The sequence below is a fragment of the Camelina sativa genome, chromosome 12, assembly GCF_000633955.1.
Source record: "Camelina sativa cultivar DH55 chromosome 12, Cs, whole genome shotgun sequence".
Classification (NCBI taxonomy): domain Eukaryota; kingdom Viridiplantae; phylum Streptophyta; class Magnoliopsida; order Brassicales; family Brassicaceae; genus Camelina; species Camelina sativa.
Genome location: NC_025696.1, coordinates 7,424,359 through 7,444,642, shown reverse-complemented (window position 1 = coordinate 7,444,642; position 20,284 = coordinate 7,424,359). Strand labels below are relative to the sequence as shown.

The window sequence follows — 20,284 nt, the reverse complement described above, 5'->3', positions numbered from 1 at the left end:
TTGTCATCGACGGTTTGAATCGTGTAATTCAATGATCTTTAGTTCACACAATCTTTTCTTTACTTGGAAGTCTTTTTGATAACCTAACTTTAGGTAAATCTTGTATCACCCGTTTTCAACAATTATAGTATGGGTATGCCAAATAAAATCATCTACACATCTTAGCAAACTAGAGTTTAACACAAAACAAAAAAAACGAAATCACCTAATATTTCTTTTGCTAATAACAATGTAAATATCTAGACAATTGTTTCATATATATATATATATAGGTATATTATATAAATTAACATTTATACAATCTTGGCCTACTCAAGAAATCCAGTTTGCTTCAATATTGCATTCCTAACTCTGCTCAAATCTCTTCCTTTCAATTTCCGTCCAACTCCCTCCATAACTGAAGACGACGATGATCTACGCCCCATGAAATATTCCTCCGGTGACACATTATCATCATCATGATCAACTTTCTTTTTTGTCTTCTTTGGGTGAACCATTGACCAATCAGGGACATTGAGAGGAGCCGAGTGTTGTCTCATCGGTGCCATTCCTTCTATCCTCTGCCTCTCCGGAATCATTCTTGGTTCGCTTGGAAGTAAATTAGTTTGGGTTGAGAAACAAGGTTTACTGGTATGGTTACTAATCATAAACGATGATTGATATCCATGATCAAGAACATCCCATACATCATCTTCTTGAAAATCTCCATCTCTCCAAGAACTCCATACCTCGTCTCTCATGTTGTTCTTCTCCATTGTTTACTCACCTGCTTATACACAAACTAATTAACAGACGACAAAGAGAAATCTCCAATTAGACAAAAACTCTTAGAGCCACAAAATTGAATATGAGACTTGGCTGTAAAGATCTACGCACCTTTTGTTTGATTTATTGAAGCTTTAGAGAATATAATAATACAATGAGATTTATAGAGTAGAATCTGTGCCAAGTGAAGCAAAATAGCTTTAAAAGTTTGAGAAGAGAAAGGAAGAAAGTGACACAAGAGGTGTGGGATTGAAGAGCAAATAACTAGATTGGTTCTTATTTTGTCTTTTCTAGGTATGTTCCAAAGACGTGAGAATCTATATACACTATACGTCCGGACACTAATTATGATCATCAATTCTTTGTTGGGTTATAGTCATAATGACGAAGATGAGTTTAACGGTCAAACAAAGTACACTACACTACTACTACACTAAAGCATATGTGGCCAATTTTACTTTTACTTTCTTTCATCACGGAAAGTAATTTAATCATCATGAATTGAATTTGCTCTACCAGTTTTCTACTATAAAATGGGTACCACATGCAATATGTTATTTATTAGTATCGATGTCCCATTTTTTTTGTTCTTAATTAAATAAGCCAAAAAAGTACTTCACAGATTCATCCCCTTGGAAGATCGAAAATTTGGAGCCGTTGGTTTGACAAAGCTCCAATTCAGACGGCTGACTTGGTAAATAGCTAGTGTTCTTTTTCTTGACAATACAAAGACATCAGAGTTTTCATATTGATACTCTGACCAATGACCATGCATGCATGCATGTTCCAGAGTTGGTGATGCTCAGAGCTTATTTTGAATGAAGCCACACATTTATAGATCTACACGACAGTTATAGATCTCAAATTAATCTAGATTTCGCTATATCGAACAAAAAGAGCAAGAAAATAAATTATTAATAATATTTGTTTTTATAACAATTTCATAAACTACTAAACAAAATAAATGGCTGTGTTACTCGTGTACGTAGTATAAATTGATTGAAGTAGATTTCATACTACAGTTAGAAAAATAATAGTATAAGATTTCGATTAAAAAATGGGGATGCAGTAAATCTTGAAGGCGATCATTTAACACGGAGGTACATTATTTATTTTCTTTCTTCTAAAAGTTATGAACTACATGAAATATTAACCTTGGCGGCTAATAAATGTGCATATAATAACTGCATTTGCAATTAAACTACGCATGAAAGAGTTGAAAAAGTTAAAAATGTAAGTTGTAGTATGATTTGCTTTCTAAGAACAAACAAACAAAACGTTATTTTAGCTTGAAATGAAGAGAAGATTCTTCAATGGATGACGAGCGCTTGGGGCCCTTTGAATGTAGCCGTCGTTCATCGAACTTTGATAGTTAACTTATATTTAAAAAAAAAATATAAATATCACTCACTTCAACATTTTAACTTATCTTTGCTGACCTAATCAATTTTGGGTAAGTATGATTTGTGAAAGCGAGGGTTTTAGCTTTTTGCATATTCCGGGCCTTAATCAACAATACATTTAGTGGTCCAAAATCAAAACAAGCTCTCTGCATGTGATTCGTCTACGGATCGGTACAGATGGGTGGGTGAGTAAGAAGTTAAAATTCACCCACCATAGTACAAATTGAAGTATCAGCAAGCGAGCTAAACAAAATTCATACCACAAGCGAGTGTTTGTTGAAGTAAAGGTGCTAATATTAGTGTTTAACAAACCACAAGTGGTTATAGCAAGGGAGGGAGTCGATGTTTTAGATAAATGCTACGTTTAACCATGGAATAAAACTTTTCAATCTACATTTGTGTGTCCCTATCCTATGTTAAAATGTCTATCATAATGCAATATTCATATTACTAAACGAAACCACATTTGAGTTTTTTTTTTTAAGGCTAATCAGTTATCCTCTAATTGTTTGAATGGTTTACTCTGTTACTAACAATCCTTTACCGATCACTCTTCAAAATTCCAACATCTCACAATAATCAGAGTAGCATTCTCATCATTACCAATCAAATAAATGAGATTCCTATCACGGTGAACATGATATTTGTGATCAATATAGTCTATCCCATTTACCAAAGGTTGCTGAACTTCAAAACCAAACCGAGACAATTGGGTTAAAAAAAAACCAATCAGTTGGAATGATCCAAACATACACAACAGAGCAAAAAACATTTTAAAGCATGTATATATAATGTAAGAGCAATCTATGATCTAAATGCCACCAAATTGGGAATATGAATTCAACACACATATTCAATTAAACAAAGTGAAATCAAATCTCATAAAAAGTTTGATGAGAGAATATTGGAACATCTTTCCCCAAAGTATATTATCAGTTACAATCTACAGAGTGATATTAAATAAAGCTTTAATAATTCAATGAGCAACTAAAACATCATTACTCAAGACGTTGCTATTACCATTATTAGTAGATTCAAGCACAGAGTTTGGAGAAGCGTTCAAATCCATCATCATCGTCTCCAATCCCACAGATCTCGCTGGGCCAAGTTTCTTCCTACCGATACGATACGGACCATAGATCTTGCTCAAGAGATGTGGCACCTGGTCCATAGTCAACGTCTGCGGCGCCAAGACAAGAGACCTCTCGGAAGGCGGGGGATCCGAGACTAGAGAGTGAGTCAAGGACAGGGGAAAATTGGATCTAGCGTTGATTCTAGAGTTACGGATCTGAGCCAGAGCACCTGGTTTTAGGTAATGGTGGAAACCATCGTTGTTTCTTCTCACCGGAGATACGGAGGTTCCTTTCATTTGGATTTGTGATGTGAGTGGGGATGACGAGAAAGGTAGCAAATGATGGCTTTTTGTAAAGGAAGGAGCGGGTGCGATTGAGACAGGCGGGAAAATTGCAATTGGGGATTTTTTAAGAGGTGGGAAACTGAAAACAATTCAGGTTTTTAGGGTTTTGAAAAGGTGGTCTAAACCGACATGAGAGGTGGCTTTTGTGTTTTTAAATTAAACCGGTACTCAATCCCTGGTTTATAAAAATCAGAGTCTAAACCGAGACCCGGTGATTTAATCGGGTCGGATATTTTGATCTAGACGGAGCAGACTTGATCGGGGGAAACCTGGGCGTGTGTCTGTTCAATTTTGTTTTTTTGGGATCAATCATCATTGAAAGAAAGAAGGCTATGTCGAGGCTATGGGCGAAATTTGCGGGATTATTCAGTAGTAAGAGTTTCATCGGAGTAGACAAGACTGGTAACAAGTATTTTTCCAGATTCGAAGAGATTGACGGATTCGGCGAGTATATCCTTCTCCAAAACCTCCAAATTCTCGTCTTTCTTTTGTCAATTTTGATCGTGTTGTAACGGTTTTGATTGGAGTTATGTGGAGTCGTCCTAATTGTGAAGTAGTAAGAATGTTTTCTGATAAGCTTCTTTCTACTTTTTTCAGCTAAGGAGAAAAGATGGGTTGTCTTTAGACGAGAACAGGACCCAACTTCTATTCCTGGTAAATGGCTTGTTATGTTGATTTGTTTGGGATTAAGATACATAAATGCATACAGGAATCTAGTTACAGTTTTTTTTTTTTTTTGATCAATGTGGTAGTTGAATGGATATGTTGGCTTAATGGGCAACGCAAAAAGGCTCCTTCTCCAGAGGTAAGATATCAACTCCCTCTTTAACCTGAATTATTTTGTTGTCAGCTTCGTGTTTTCATTCCATGGATAGATTGGTTTGTATGCCGTTTGTTTTGGCCTTTTATGTTGGTTGTTTCTTACTGGTTCAGGAAATGGTTGAACTTGAAGCAAGGCGTGAGCGTGTCAAGCTTAATGTTGCTCGTATGTGTTCCATACATTTTTTTCCACAACTTATCTATCTTTTTAAACGTCTCAAGGTTCCTTTTTTTCCTGGCCTCATTGATCCTTGATGCTAATAGTTTATGACTTTGAGGTCTTGATTTGTGGAACCTACAAGTTCTGAATAAACAAAGTCGAGAAATGTTTTTTTTGCTTCTGTTGCATTTGATATGTTGCTTCAAGTTCTATGCAAATGTTTATTGTTTTCCTTTTCCCTTCAATCCCTTGTCAAGTTCTCAAGAAAGAAGAGGAGGAGAGGAAAGCGATAGAAGGCACTGGACGCAAAGTCACGACCATTGGTAATTAACATTTAGTGCTCTCAAAATTTGCTCAATTTTTTTTCATATATTAAGTGGCTCTCCTTTGTTTTTGAAGGTAAAGTTGACGGTCCAGATTTGACAAGCTTTGTTCGCCAATTTCCACCGGATTCTAAAGGTATTATATTTCCTCTTTCAATTGATTCTAAAGGTATTACATTTGATTAGGTTTCATCTTTTCCATTTTTTCTGAAATTCCCTTGAATAATTTTACAAAGATTGTTATGGACAAGCAAGCATATATAATTTTGCGGTGTTTGAACCATCAAATGGGTGTCCATTACTCTTCGTCGCATTAGATCTGAAGCTGTCTTCATAAAGTGTCTTTGGAATGACTTCGTTTGTGATATATAATGCTTCTGAGGGACTGTGTTGATCCTTTTTCAGCTTTACCGTGTGTAACTATTGCACTGATAACTATAGATCATGGAATGATACATCACTTTAAAGTCTGTGATTCTGATGAAGTTCTGATAGTAAAAGATGTCCTTTTTGATTGTGCTAGCTTAGAGGGGATATAAGAATTGTTCACTTTAATGCCATTTGTTGATTCAAGGGCCTGAACTTATCAAAGTGGCTAATTTTCCTATAACTATATCGAACTTACCACAATCTCGTGTAAGCTAAGACTGACTGTCTTAAGTGTTTTTTTGTTTGTTCGTTAATGTTTTAAGGTGATATGCCAGAGGAAGCTAGTGAAGAAGCAGATAAATCAAGGTGAATCATCTTGATTCATAACATCTCGACACCAATCTTATCTTGTGTTAATCTTCTTACAATCTATTTTTCTTGATGCAAAACACAGTGTTTTTTACTAGACCACCATAACCAAGTTTTCTCACATTGCTTTTAACAGGGTCAAGGAACATGAACCCGAGATAGTTACTGCAGAACCACCAGAACCAAAGTAAGTTTAATCCTAAAGTTCACATTGATACATGAAATGTTCTTTCTGATTGTTACATACTGCTACTATACTGAATCTATTCTCTATGAACATGAGCTTATGTATTGTGTTTGGTATGCGTAAATCCAATCAAGCTAATGGTGATTTTGATGATGATGCAGGACAACAGAACCATCAGGTTCTGGATCATCATTTAGGCCCGGGACATGGCAGCCACCATCCTAAGATTATCCCTCAGCACGCAGATAACAAACCAGCAGAACATTTTTCGTACCTAATTATTTGTTTGTTGTACTCTACACAAACCGATTGGTTTGAGTCTTACAGATGAACCACCATAGACGAGAGAGCTTTTGAGAACCCTATATACACAGTATGTGTCCTTTCACGCTGTCATTGAGGAGTTAGTTAGAAGAGTCAGAATGAGAAGCCATCTTATTATGCTTTGTTATCTTTAGTAGGGTGTTTGTCTCTTAGCATAGTGCTCGAGACTTTTAGTTGCCTTGTCCTTCATAGCTGAAGAAAGAGATGATTGATCTTGAGATAAAATAAACTATGATCGATCATGATGTTTTTTTTTTTTTTTAAGGAATATTATTTATTTTTCTCATGAGATGAAATAAACTATGATCAATGTCATATATATTTTTCAATATATCGTTTAATTACCTATCAAGTAAGAGTCGGCGAAAAGCAATATGGGCTGAAATCTAATACGCAGGCCCATTGGAAGAGTTGCTATGTATATATTTATTGTTTACGCACGCATACCTGAAAGAAACATAGCTCAGCCTGAAACTCGTTCCCTCTTAAACCCTAATTAATATCTACACGTAATTATGTGATTGTTGTCTCTTTTTATTTTCCAGCTTTGAGATTCGTGAGGTTGTTCCTGATTCTTACTTTTCGTCTTTCAGCTACGAAATTATTTAATCGTACGTTTGGATCTCCGAGTTTGTGATAATGGTTGCAGATGCAGAGATTCTTCTTGATCAACCCTTGCTTTCAGAGGATGAGTTACATTCTGAGGATGAGGTCTTAATTACTTTATTTTATTTTATCTCTCACTTTGTTTAATTAACTTAGATGCCACTTTTGTTTTGTTTATCACATTGAGTCGTCTCGTCTTTAGGTATTGGGAGAGTCCATGAGATTGTAATTTATTTCATGAATTTTAACGAAGTTTTGATATTCTTGGAATGAGTTATCATAGTTTTTAACTGGTAAAAAAATCGTTTCTTCATGTGATCTTGATATATTATTGCTTGAGGTCTTCTCTTTCGTCAATTTAACATAAGAGTTTTGAATATTCTCTTTATTGTTGTGTTAGTCTTATCGGTGATTACAACGTAACAAGTTCAGATATTCCATGCATGGAAGTTTAGTAAATTAATTAAGAACAATTAGTCGATAAATATCTGGTTTGTAAAGTATTCCGTATAGGCTCAACAACACTCTTAACGAATAAAACATATATTATAATATTGCAGGGGAAGAGGGAGCATATTTACGACACAGAATACTACATGAAATTAATTAAAAAACGCAAGGAGCTGATCCAGGCTGGTCAAATGATGATCATTGCTTCGATTGTGCTAGCTGCGCCGATGTTGTACGCCAACTGGTACAAAGTGAAGCTACCAGTTCCATTCTGTTACACGCATGACGTCTTTGGGTGGAGTCTGGTGGTTGTGTATGCCGTGGTCGCCCTTAGCTTCTTCTTTTTTGTTTTTTTTGTCTCTGTGCTTTTGGTTTTAGTTTACTTTTATTTTTAGGGAAAATCTAAAACTAATTAGATTTGTTTTTTTTTTCTTTTCGAAATAAAGCCAAATACTAGAGTTTTTATGAAAACGTAAATTTAACAATCTTCAAGCTCACCGATTTCTCCGTGATTAGAACCTTAATTAAATCAGTCATCACTTCAATTCTATAACAAGTTGGAAACAATTTTATAAGAAGTGGAGACAATCACACTGCACGAAAGGAGATAAAATAAAGAAGAAGACACAAAAACTTTCGAAACGAGGAAATTAAAAATCGACTCAAGATCAAGATCGGTTACAAAGATGGATAACATTGGAAAAGCAAAACCCTAAACATCAAGTAATTGGATATAGATTTTGGATTTACATCACGAAAAGCAACAAAAGAGAAACCAGAAAGTAACGAATCTATCAACAAACTGGTAAAACACATTCGAAGAAACTAAAATATCGAACCAGAGCATTTCAAAGACTAGCTAGCAATCCCTTAAAGCACAAAGATCTTTTGCATGGGCGCAAGACGAAGAAGAAGGAGAAGATGGAATCGCGACGTAGATGATGGTACTGGGATACGAAATCGTGTTTACTGAGTTAGAAAGACGCAAACCAGAGAAACGAGTGTGAAGAAGATGTAGACTAAGCTGGTCGTGACCAATCCTCCCATCGCTTCCCTCGGAACAAACAAAGTTGCGCCCATGGAAGATAGAGATCCGATGACACCTGCGTACGCCCAAACCGCCGCGGGAGAGTCGAGTGTGAAGCCGATTGGTGTGTAAATCGTGGCGACAAGAAGAAGGAGTACGGCGATGGCGCCTAAAGCCTTAAGTACTCGAAGTCCAATCGTACTTTCAAGAACCTCATTCCAAGCTCGGTCGTTGCCATCCTCACGACGACGGCGACGTTCGTGATCACCAGGCGCAGCTCCTTGATGACGACGATCTCCACCGTTGTTTTTGCCGCCGCGAGCCATCTTTCGTGAATCTTGTTGTATCGGAGAAAATGAAATATTTGCAGAGGATGGGATTAGTAAATTTTTTAAGAGGATTAGTATTTACACTGAATTTATATTTATAACCGACTCTTCTCTCATTCTCTCTACTGCTCCTAACGACCCAACAAACCTTAACGGCCATTTGAACTTGGTCAACGCTCCACACTAGAGTCTTGAGTCTTGACTCCAATCCAACGGTTATAAGCCGTCCGTTCTAGAGTCTTGACTCCAATCCAACGGTTAATTGATGCATGTGAGTGACCTTCACTAATCTGAGCCAGACTTTGAATACGCATGACTTGCACGTGACTTTATCTTTTTTCTTGCTTATTTCTTTTTTTTTGGGTAAAGTTTTCTTTATCGTCTTTTTCCTCATAGAGGACCGGAAAATCCAATTATTATTATTTTATTTCTTTAAGATAAAGCCGGAAAATCTTGAACCCAATTTAAACAGAAATTTTAAGAGTTATCCAGAAACTAAACCGACGTGTCTAGGGTTTTGGAAACCTGAGAATCCAACTGAAAGAGTCTTTGTCAAACAACTTTGGAAACGAGGACAAACCTACGGCTACTACTTAATTACAATACTAAAGGAAAAAAAAAATATTTCAACTAAAAGAATAAAACACAAATTTGTTAGTCATGATTACTACATTAAGAAAAAAAAGACCTTCAAAAAACTAAAATGTTGGTTACAATTCTTAATATCTTATGCTTAAGCTTGTTCATCATGTACATATACACTAGAATTGGACCCATGCTAGAGCACGGGTAAATTTTTTTTTGTTTATTTTATAATTTTTATTTAAATCACTTTTTATTTGTTTTAAAAATCTTTTTTTGTTTGTTAATTTTATTTGATTTGTTTAATTTCTAAAATTATATATTGTATTTTGATTTATTAATTATATAACTTAAACCACAATATAATATACTGCATATTATCTTGACCGAAAAAGCCTCTACCAAACAACATTATTCCAAACTTCAATTTAATCTGACAAATCATATTTCTTGACATTTCAACCCATGCTCTAGCAAGAAATCATATTTCTTGAAATTTTTTAATATTATTGACTGTGCTATAACAAATCAAATTAGAGTGTTTATAATTTTAAATTTTTGATCTATCATATATTTATGATATTCTTAAAAATATCAAATTAAACTATTTTTAAATACTTCAAATTAAATTGTTTAAAAAGTTTATTATAATATATAAAGTTATACAATTCAACAAAAGAAATATATGAAATTGAATTTAAATATTCAAAGTTTTACTCGTTATACAGTCAAAATTTTAGTTGAATATATATTTTTAAAAAAGAATAATATTATTAAAGCTTGAATATTTTATAGTTTGAACAATTAATATTGGTTTTAATAGTATAACTTTGAAGTATGACTTTATAGTATGATTTCAATGTCTGATAAATCAAAGTTCATGCCCATTCGTATTCAAAATTATTTTGGTCATTTTTTCATAGCATGACTTTGAATCTTTGCCTAGTTTTTTTAGGTAATGTGGTTGAGACATTTTATACATTTTTTAATCCATCAGTTGAGCAATATATGTCCGTTTAAAAAAGTTTAAATTACATCATATGCAGAAAAATCATAAATTTTATTACCTAAATATATTATATAATAATTTAAAATAATTTAAATATAAAATCAAACAAAAGTTAAAGAAGAATCACATATATTTGTTTTAATTAGGTTGAAAGATTTCCTTATCTTTTAAATGTTATCTATAATTGATTTTATATGTTACTATAATTAACTAAATGCATATTATCCTTAATTACCAAAAATCAAACTAACCTATATATTATGATACACCTAAATCACGTATGTCATAAGTCTATAACCAAAAGATCATATATATATACCTATTATATAGTCTAAAAAAAAAGTCGTACTTCCGAAATATTAAATAGTAGGGGATATTTTATGAGAGCTCCATCATACACAAACCCTCGCTAAATTAAAAACAATTTGGGCCGAAATCTATTACGCAGGCCCATTGTAAGAGATGTATGCATATATATTGTTTACGCACGCATACATATTCTAAGGAAAGAAACATAGCTCAGCCTAGAAAACTCGTTCCCTCTTAAACCCTAATATCTACATGTTAATTTTGTGATTGTTGACTCTTTTTATTTTCCAGCTTTAATTCGTGAGGTTGATCTTGTTCCTGATTCTTACCTTTTTCTTTCAGCTACGAGAATATTAATTTAAGCGTCGTTAGATCTCCGAGTGTGTGATAATGGTTGCTGATGGAGAGATTCCTCTTGGTCAACCCTTACTGTCTGAGTCTGAGGCTGAGGATGAGTCTGAGGTCTTATTTTATTTCCTCTCTCTTCGTTTAACTCTATTAGCTAGAATCCTAGCTAGATATATAGATGCCATTTTTTTTTGTTTATCACATTGAGTTTGGGGAGTCCATGACCATGAGTTACCTTTTTGTTTTCCTGAATTTTAACGTGAGTTTTGATTTTCTTGGCGTGAATTATCATCGTAGACTAACTGGTATAGACATATCGTTTCGTCATTAGGCATGAGGTCTGTTTCTTCCATTTAAAATAGAGATTGAATATTCTCTTGCTTGTTAGTTTTTTTTTGTTCTAGTCTTATCGTGGTAATAACGTATCAGGTTTTGTATATATCATCTTGTTTACTAGCTAGATTTAATTTTTATTCCATGCTTGGGAGTTTGGTAAAACAAGAATTAGTCGATAGTTTGGTTTGTAATTAACCCTATAGGCTCAAAATCAACTCTAACTAAATATATATGTATATCAAACCAGACAAAATCGCAGGTGAATGAGGATATATACGACGAAGAATACTTAATGAAACAACGCAAGGAACTGGTCCAGATGAGTCGAATACTGTTGACCATGAATGCGATTACTGTACTAGCTGCACCGATGGTGTACTGCATCTTATACGGAGTGAAGCTACCAGTACCATTCTATTGCACATATCAAGTCTTTGGTGGCTTACTGCTGTGGGTTGTGGCGATTGTGTTGTTCATCTTCTCCCTTGGACGTCACATAGAGTTTGACTGGTGGTGAAAGACGACCAGCTATGATTTTTTTTTTTTTTTTTGTCAACTAGCTATGATCTTTGTTTTGTATTAATTAACTTTTTATTTTTTCTTTTCCGTATGTGTTTTTTGGTTTTAGTTTTTAGATTTTTTGGAAGTATACACTTTTTTTTTCTTTTCTCTTTGAAATTAATGAAATAGGAAACCTTAATTAGCCAAAAACTAGTTTCTTTAGTTTTAAGCTCACTGATTTGCTCCGTAAAACCTTTAATCCCACTTGAATCACTTCTATAACAAGTTGGAATCCCACTCAAAAACTGTTACAAAGATTGGAGAAGCAAAACCCTAAACATCAAGAAAATGGAAAAAAGATTTCGATTTACATCACGAAAAAGCACAAAGGATCTAATCTATGAATACACACGAAAAAACTGAAATCTTGAACTAGAGCGTTTCGAAGACGACTTATAACAATCCATAAAAGCACAAAGATCTTTGGGAGTGCGTACTGCAAGATCACAAAGACTAAGAAGAGGATAAGATGAATCGCAACGTCGATGTATTGGGAGACGAAATCGTGTTTTTATTGAGTTAGAAAGACGCAAACCAGAGAAACGAGTGAGAAGAAGATGAAGACAAAGCCGCCGATCGTGACCAATCCTCCCATCGCTTCCCTCGGAACAAACAAAGTTGCGCCTATGGAAGATAGAGATCCGATCACACCTGCGTACGCCGAACAAACCGCCACGGGAGAGTCGAGTCCGAAGCCGATTCGTGTGTAAACCTTGGCGACGAGAAGAAGGAGTACGGCGAGGGCGCCTAAAGCCTTAACTCGAAGTCCAATCGTAGTTTTAAGAACCTTATTCCAAGCTCGGTCGTTGCCATCCTCACGACGACGGCGACGTTCGTGATCACGAGGCGCAGCTCCTTGACGACGACGACTATCTCCACCGTTGTTTCCGCGGCGAGGCATCTTTCGTGAATCTTGTTGTATCGGAGAAAATGAAAAATTTGCAGAGGATGGGATTAGTAAATTTTTCAGAGAGGAGTATAGTAATCTTAAACACGCACTCATTAGTATTTATAACCGACTGTTCTCTCATTCTCTCTCTACTACTCCTAACAAACCCAACAAACCTTAACGGCCATTTGGAACTTTCGCGATGAATTTTTGTTGTTGTTGATAACCGTGTCCTTTTAACCGGTGGTTCATTCAATTGGATTCTAAACCGAGTTACGTACTCGATCGGTTTAATCTTATTACTGGGTAAGTCTTAAATTTCGGTTTAAATTGGTGGTTAAGATTATTTTACCGGTATTCTAATGGGAAATAGGTGGAAAATAAAAAATCAAGTATTTAATCCAGTGTTTAAGAAAGTGTTAGGTGGTATCTGGGCGGTGACCCAGCGCCTAGCGCCTAAAACGCCTAATCGAGGTCTAGACGGTTTTTAGGCGGTTTAGGCGTTTACAACATAAAATATTATGTATATAAATTATTTACAAATATATGTTAGAAAAATAAAAATAAAATATAAATTATAAACAAAAATAAGAAAAATACATTTATTTAAGTTATATTAACCACATATAAACATTTATAATTATGTATACAGATATAAAACTTAATAATTTAAATATATGTAGCTAAAAATCAAAAATATATATTAAAATTAAATTAATGTAATTTTAAGCGATTTAGGCGGTCATCTAAGCGTCTGCTAAGTGCCTAGCGCCTAGACGGCGCTTAAACGGCCGCCTAGACCGCTTTCTTGAACACTGCTTTAATCCAAAGTCAAACAGAGCACAGACTCAATCGAAGGAACAATTTTGGGGCGTCTTGTGTTCAGTTTTTGGATCATATATATGATGAAGAAATCGGCGGGAGAAGCTACGGGAGAAATTTTGTAGGGCAAGAGTTTCATCGGAGTAGGCAAGATTGATAAAAGGTACTTTTTCAGAGTGGATGAGATTGATTGATAAAAGGTATTGTTCGTCAAACCTCTAACCTTTGAATTATTTTATTTTGTCTTTTGCCTGTCGTGTGTGTGTGTGTTGCGGTGAAGTAAATGCATGTTGAAAAAGAGGACTGTGTGATTTATGTACGTGTGATCCTGTGTAATGAGCACTGGTATATAATGCATTTTGTTTCCTAAATGAACATGGTTGTATGCTCTTATTTAAGACTTTTGTGGAATTTATTTGTGTAGCAGCCAGTCTAGTTACCATTTTGTTTGCCCAATGTTGTAGTTGAATAGATATGTTGCCTGAATGGCCAATGTAAAGAGCTCTTACTCCAGATGTCATATCAACCCCTATTTAATTTAGCCATAATTATTAAGAAATTTTCTTTAAATACCACCAAAAAAGTTTATTTTCCAAATTTACCACAAACACAAAAATTATTTTTTAAAGATGTAGAATTTTTTTTTTAGGTTTGGGTTGACACATTTAGTTTTAGGGTATAGTTTTTAGAGGTAGGGTTTAGTATTTAGAATTTAGTAATTAACTTTTAGTATTAGAACTTCAGTTCAATTATGTGATATTTTTGGAAAAAATACGTTTTAGTAGTATTTTTGAGAAAAAACTAAATTATGGTATTTTTGGAATAGAAATATATTTTAGTGGTATTTATAACAATTGCCCGTAATTATTTGTGGTCACTATAGTGTTTTTTTTCCACGGAGGTTTTTGTGATATATAGATTGGCCGTAAGACTTTAGTATCTGGCCTTTGATAATGGTGTTTCTTACTTTTCCAGGAAATGGTTGAACTTGAAGCAAGGCGTGAGTTCACGCTGTCATTGAGGACATAGAAGAGTCAAAATGAGAAGCCATCTTGGTATGCTTTGTTTTATTTTAGGGTGTTTGTCTCTTGGCATAGTGCTTGAGACTTTTATTTGCCTTTGTCCTTCATAGCTGAGGAAGAGCCTAATGTTTTTCCTCGTTGACTTTTATTTATTAGGACTTAAACAAAAAAAAGAAGTTAATAAACATCAAGAGGAGAAGTCCTACTTAGTTTGTGCCAGACACAAGCCAATCAAAACGTAGTTTTACCAAAATAAGTGTAGTTCTAAATTTTATTCTGGTTTGGGTTAAGTTCTAAATTAGTGAATTACTGAAGTTTAGTTTTGTGAATTAAAGAAACAACTTTCTGAAAAAAAAAAGAAAATATTCTCATGATCTTCCCCCAAAAAGCCAATTATTCGAATGTTCTCACGTTGGTCTAGTACCTTTAAGTATATAAAAAGATGTTTTCATAATTTGCAAGCTATATTATTAATCTTTTCTAAAATAATTGAAAGAATAAGCCATTATAAAATGGTCAACATTCCAAAGAGAATCACAGGCCGTCCATTTGCGCGTCTAGAATTGATCCAACGATTAAAAAGAGACACACCTGGCCCTTGGCATTGTATATTAGTGAGTGTGTGTCCTTGGAGAAGGTTCTCTGTTAACTCTTTCTTAATCGGCTGGCTCAAGCTTGACGAATAAGATCATCTCTCTCTCTCTCTCTCTCTCTCTCTCTCTCTCTCTCTCTCTCTCTCTCATCTTCGTCCCTTCCACGATCTTCTTCGTTTCATTTTGATCCTTTCTTCGGAGATATTTCCCAAATCTCTTCTAACTGTTTTGATTTGCCGCCATGTATCGACGCGCCACTTCCGGCGTGCGTTCTGCCTCGCTGTCGAGGCTTTCTTCTTCCATCACGAAGATCGCTTCTACCGAAACAGCTTCGGTTTCTTCTCCATCCGCCATGTCCGTTCTCAATTCGACGACGACGAACCGATCTAAGAGCTTCTCCTCGGCTCTCCGCTCGTTTCGCGTTTGCTCTGCTTCAACGCGGTGGAGTCATGGTGGGAGCTGGCGATCTCCTGCTAGCCTTCGTGCTCAATCTCGTAACTCCGCTCCGGTGATGGAGAAATTTGAGCGGAAATACGCAACCATGGGTACGTATGTTCTGTTTTGCTTTCTTTTATTTCTGTGTGAATGATTTGCTCTTAACTTGTATTACAAGAATCCTTCTTAGATCTATTTCGTTTTAGACTGGATCAGTTGAAACACGAGTATCACCTATTAGATGAACATTTTGATTAGCTTTTGCAGTTTGTTATGATTATGTAAATTCTAATAGTTTTGGTATGGAATAAAAACGCAGCTTCTGAGCATGCCTACAAGGATATTTTGACAAGTCTACCTAAACCTGGTGGTGGAGAGTATGGACAGTACTACTCGTTACCAGCTTTAAACGATCCAAGAGTTGGTATGGTTCCTCGATCGAGTCTTTCCTAAATCTGTTTTGTTGTAATGGGATTTTTCTGGTGAAGTTGACACCTTTTTTTCTTCGTGATAATGTATGTAGATAAGCTGCCATACTCTGTAAGGATACTATTGGAATCAGCAATTCGTAATTGTGATAACTATCAAGTTACAAAGGATGACGTTGAGAAAATCCTTGACTGGGAGAATACATCTACTAAGCAGGTTGAGATCTCCTTCAAGCCAGCCCGTGTTATTTTACAGGTTTGTAGCATATTGTTTCTTTACTTCTATCACTAGAACCTCTCTCCAGTCCACGGTATAGATTAATGCTAACTTATATTTTTCTTGTTCAGGACTTCACTGGTGTACCAGCTTTAGTTGATCTTGCTTCTATGAGGGATGCAGTGAAGAGTCTTGGTAGTGATCCTAACAAGATTAACCCCTTGGTTAGTTAACTCTTCTTTATATTTTTTGCGTTGTAATATGTTTGATCTAGTGGTTCTCATATTTCCCAGTACATGTCTAGGTTCCTGTTGATCTTGTCATTGATCACTCAGTCCAAGTTGACTTTGCAAGATCAGAAGATGCCGCATTGAAAAATGAGGAGCTTGAATTCAAGAGGAACAAAGAAAGATTTGCGTTCCTTAAGTGGGGTTCAACGGCCTTCCAAAACATGCTTGTCGTTCCTCCTGGGTCTGGGATTGTCCATCAGGTACTAGATAACATTTTACATGTGATGCCAGTAAATTCTGGTTGCCTTGTTGGAATTTTCAACAGTTTAGTAGCCTGTATAATCTGTTTGGGTAGACTACTTGATTTTCAAGGGGTGAATGAATCTCATAATGCTGTCTAATGGTTCTGTTCTGATATATTGTTATTATTTGACACCACAGGTCAACTTGGAATACCTTGGACGTGTTGTTTTCAACTCCAACGGATTTCTCTACCCTGATAGCGTTGTTGGAACTGACTCCCATACAACCATGATTGATGGATTAGGAGTCGCTGGATGGGGTGTTGGAGGAATTGAGGCAGAGGCAGCAATGCTTGGTCAGGTGAGTTCATTTCCTCTGCACACCTTCACTGTTTAATTTGGGATTATGTGTCTTGTGTATATATAAGTGTCAGGTTTGCTTTGTCGCTCATATGGTACTTCAAAATTTTGTCAGCCCATGAGCATGGTATTACCTGGCGTGGTCGGATTCAAGTTGGATGGAAAGTTGAAGGAAGGGGTTACTGCTACTGATTTAGTTCTCACTGTGACGCAAATATTGAGGAAGCATGGTGTTGTTGGCAAGTTTGTCGAATTTTATGGTGAGAACCATGGCTGTGTGACTTTGAATTTCTGATGGAGAATCTTTTGTGTGGTCAGTATACATGCTTTAACGTTTTTATTTTGATATGAAGGTGAGGGGATGAGTGAACTTTCACTTGCTGACAGAGCCACAATTGCAAATATGTCTCCTGAGTATGGAGCAACTATGGGTTTCTTCCCAGTGGATCATGTTACCCTGGAGTACCTGAAGTTGACAGGAAGAAGCGATGAAACTGTGAATTCTCTCTCTCTCTCTCAAAACATTTTAACAAGCTATCTGTAGACTTAGGTTGTTTTGTTCTTCAGTAATCAGTATGCATTATCACGTGGCTTAGTTTTTCTATATCTTTCCTTATCAGTTTAACAAGCTATGTATCCTGTTTCCTCTGTTTTTTTTTGTGACTCACATGATCACCAACTTGGTTTGTTTAGGTGTCAATGATAGAATCATATTTGCGAGCAAACAATATGTTTGTTGACTACAATGAGGTATGGACATCCTTAATCAGTTTACTGTATTTTATTTATTTTGACAAGAAACTCAACTCCAATTAAATATTTGTGGACATTCTGCAGCCCCAGCAAGAAAGAGCATACACATCTTATCTGCAGTTGGATTTGGGACATGTTGAACCATGTATTTCTGGGCCTAAAAGGTATGCTTTCACTTCGTTTTGATATTTTGAACGTTCTGACGCATCCTTCCTAAGGTTTTCATTACTATATTTTATGTTCAACAGGCCTCATGACCGTGTGCCTCTGAAAGATATGAAGGCTGACTGGCAAGCATGCCTTGACAATCCTGTTGGATTTAAGGTGAGATGCAATTATGTGGTTACAACAAAAATCAGTAAACAATCAATGACATTGATTTCTTTTATTTTTTGGGATAACTTGTAAAACTTTGCTTCTTGTTTCAAGGGTTTTGCAGTGCCAAAAGAAAAACAAGAAGAAGTTGTGAAGTTCTCGTACAAAGGACAACCTGCTGAGATTAAGCATGGTAGTGTTGTTATTGCGGCGATTACGAGTTGTACAAACACATCAAACCCAAGTGTCATGATCGGGGCTGCACTCGTTGCAAAGAAAGCTTTGGAACTTGGCGTGGAGGTGAGTTTCTACCTTTTCTCTTTGCCCTGAGATCACTGAGTTATGAATCCTGTTTTGACTGAAGTTGACGTCACAATTCAGGTTAAACCATGGGTTAAGACAAGTCTTGCTCCGGGGTCTAGAGTTGTCGAGAAATATTTGGATCGAAGGTGTGTTGGAGTCAACGGTATTTTTCATTTGGATAACCTATTTGATCACGGGATATCCATACTTAACGTTTGCCTTCTCTGCAGTGGTCTCCGAGAGTACTTGAACAAGCAAGGATTCCAAATTGTTGGCTACGGCTGCACAACATGCATTGGGAATTCTGGCGACCTTGAGCCAGAAGTTGCATCTGCTATAGAAGGAACTGGTAACAACATTTTCATCATGTTTTGTTTTTTTTTTTTCTCTTAGCAACTCCTTGAGCCTTTTTCATTTTCATTTCCCCTAGAGTCCTCGTCAATTATGTTTCTTTACCGAGAAATTAGTGCCCTTATATCATCAAATTGAAGCTCACTTTTTTGGTTGGTCCATTGTGCTTCCTCTGTGTCACAGATATCATCCCAGCTGCTGTGTTGTCTGGAAACCGAAACTTTGAAGGCCGTGTTCATCCACAAACAAGAGCTAACTATCTTGCGTCACCACCATTAGTTGTTGCTTATGCCCTTGCTGGAACGGTTTGTACTTTTCAACTTTCAGTTTGAAATTGAGATGTTTATTTGTCTGCTTTGGATATCCTTAACTGGTTTGGCGTCATAGTACATCATCAACAAGATTGCGTAGTAGCTCGCTTAATAGTCTCATCAATCTGTACAGGTCGACATTGATTTTGAGAAAGAGCCTATAGGAACCGGAAAAGATGGCAAAAGTGTGTACCTGAGGGACGTATGGCCAAGCAATGAAGAAATTGCTCAGGTACATAGGTGACGTGCTTAGAGGATAAGTTATTCACCTTTTAAGGTTCCTTGTTAACATTCGTGATACTCTTCAATAGGTTGTTCAATATAGCGTACTACCAAGCATGTTCAAGAGCTCTTATGAAACGATAACAAAGGGAAACCCCTTGTGGAATGAACTCTCTGCACCGAGTTCTACGTTATATTCTTGGGATCCAAACTCCACGTATATTCATGAACCTCCGTATTTCAAGAATATGACCGCAAATCCACCTGGTCCTCGTGAAGTGAAGGATGCCTACTGCTTGTTGAACTTTGGTGACAGCGTAACAACAGACCACATCTCTCCAGCAGGAAACATTCAAAAGACTAGTCCTGCTGCCAAGTTTCTAATTGACCGTGGTGTGATTCCTGAAAACTTCAACTCATATGGAAGTCGACGGGGAAACGACGAGGTTATGGCTCGTGGGACATTTGCCAATATCCGTATTGTTAACAAGCTCTTGAAAGGAGAAGTTGGCCCCAAGACTGTTCACATTCCGACTGGAGAGAAGCTTAGCGTTTTTGATGCAGCAAGTGTAAGTAGAATCGTCATACAGCTTCAACATATATATAGATCCTTCTTTACGTCCCTAACTCAATTCACATATATTTTCAGAAATACAAGACCGCTGGACAGGATACGATCATCCTGGCTGGTGCTGAGTATGGAAGTGGTAGCTCTCGGGATTGGGCTGCTAAGGGTCCCTTGCTTTTGGTAAGTTTTACATTATTTACAACGGATTGTCAGATTTTGGTTATGTCTTGTGATCGTAACAGTTAAGCACAAATTAGGGAGTGAAAGCTGTAATTGCCAAGAGCTTTGAGAGAATCCACCGCAGCAACCTGGCTGGTATGGGGATCATTCCTCTGTGTTTCAAGGCAGGGGAGGACGCGGAAACCCTTGGACTCACTGGTCATGAACGCTACACAGTCCACCTTCCTACAAAAGTCAGTGACATTAGACCCGGTCAAGACGTCACTGTAACCACTGACAGTGGCAAATCCTTTGTTTGCACTCTGCGCTTTGATACAGAGGTAAACTGGTTATATAGCAAACAAATTCTG

The 20,284-nt window shown here is 36.3% G+C and overlaps 3 protein-coding genes across 4 annotated transcripts in view; 2 read left to right on the top strand and 1 right to left on the bottom strand.

The window, feature by feature from the left end:
• LOC104730697 lies at positions 192–1,046 on the bottom strand. Of its 2 annotated transcripts, none has more exons than XM_010449891.2 (2): positions 877–1,046; positions 192–766 (listed from the first exon to the last, which is right to left on the bottom strand). In XM_010449891.2, exon 2 carries the CDS (start codon positions 753–755, stop codon positions 309–311), a length of 447 nt encoding a protein of 148 aa, XP_010448193.1. In that variant the 5' UTR covers positions 756–766; positions 877–1,046; the 3' UTR covers positions 192–308. The 2 variants fall into 2 exon arrangements, with proteins under 2 accessions (XP_010448193.1, XP_010448192.1); XM_010449890.2 differs by having other exon boundaries at positions 192–781; positions 877–1,045.
• On the top strand, positions 3,819–6,420 carry LOC104730696. The gene is made up of 9 exons (XM_010449889.2): positions 3,819–4,029; positions 4,183–4,239; positions 4,338–4,390; positions 4,519–4,570; positions 4,822–4,887; positions 4,964–5,023; positions 5,580–5,622; positions 5,762–5,812; positions 5,974–6,420. Exons 1-9 carry the CDS (start codon positions 3,918–3,920, stop codon positions 6,035–6,037), a joined length of 558 nt encoding a protein of 185 aa, XP_010448191.1. The 5' UTR covers positions 3,819–3,917; the 3' UTR covers positions 6,038–6,420.
• Positions 15,067–20,284, top strand: part of LOC104730693 (aconitate hydratase 3, mitochondrial) — a 6,065-nt gene continuing 847 nt past the window's right edge. Inside the window, exons 1-19 of the mRNA XM_010449886.2 lie at positions 15,067–15,564; positions 15,774–15,878; positions 15,978–16,138; positions 16,231–16,323; positions 16,404–16,589; positions 16,771–16,932; positions 17,047–17,191; positions 17,285–17,427; positions 17,625–17,681; positions 17,769–17,848; positions 17,933–18,008; positions 18,114–18,299; positions 18,381–18,448; positions 18,533–18,651; positions 18,837–18,958; positions 19,098–19,196; positions 19,276–19,755; positions 19,836–19,934; positions 20,012–20,254. Coding sequence (XP_010448188.1) covers positions 15,261–15,564; positions 15,774–15,878; positions 15,978–16,138; positions 16,231–16,323; positions 16,404–16,589; positions 16,771–16,932; positions 17,047–17,191; positions 17,285–17,427; positions 17,625–17,681; positions 17,769–17,848; positions 17,933–18,008; positions 18,114–18,299; positions 18,381–18,448; positions 18,533–18,651; positions 18,837–18,958; positions 19,098–19,196; positions 19,276–19,755; positions 19,836–19,934; positions 20,012–20,254 — 2,928 coding nt within the window. The 5' untranslated portion in view covers positions 15,067–15,260. The remainder of the gene's footprint in view (positions 15,565–15,773; positions 15,879–15,977; positions 16,139–16,230; positions 16,324–16,403; positions 16,590–16,770; positions 16,933–17,046; positions 17,192–17,284; positions 17,428–17,624; positions 17,682–17,768; positions 17,849–17,932; positions 18,009–18,113; positions 18,300–18,380; positions 18,449–18,532; positions 18,652–18,836; positions 18,959–19,097; positions 19,197–19,275; positions 19,756–19,835; positions 19,935–20,011; positions 20,255–20,284) is intronic.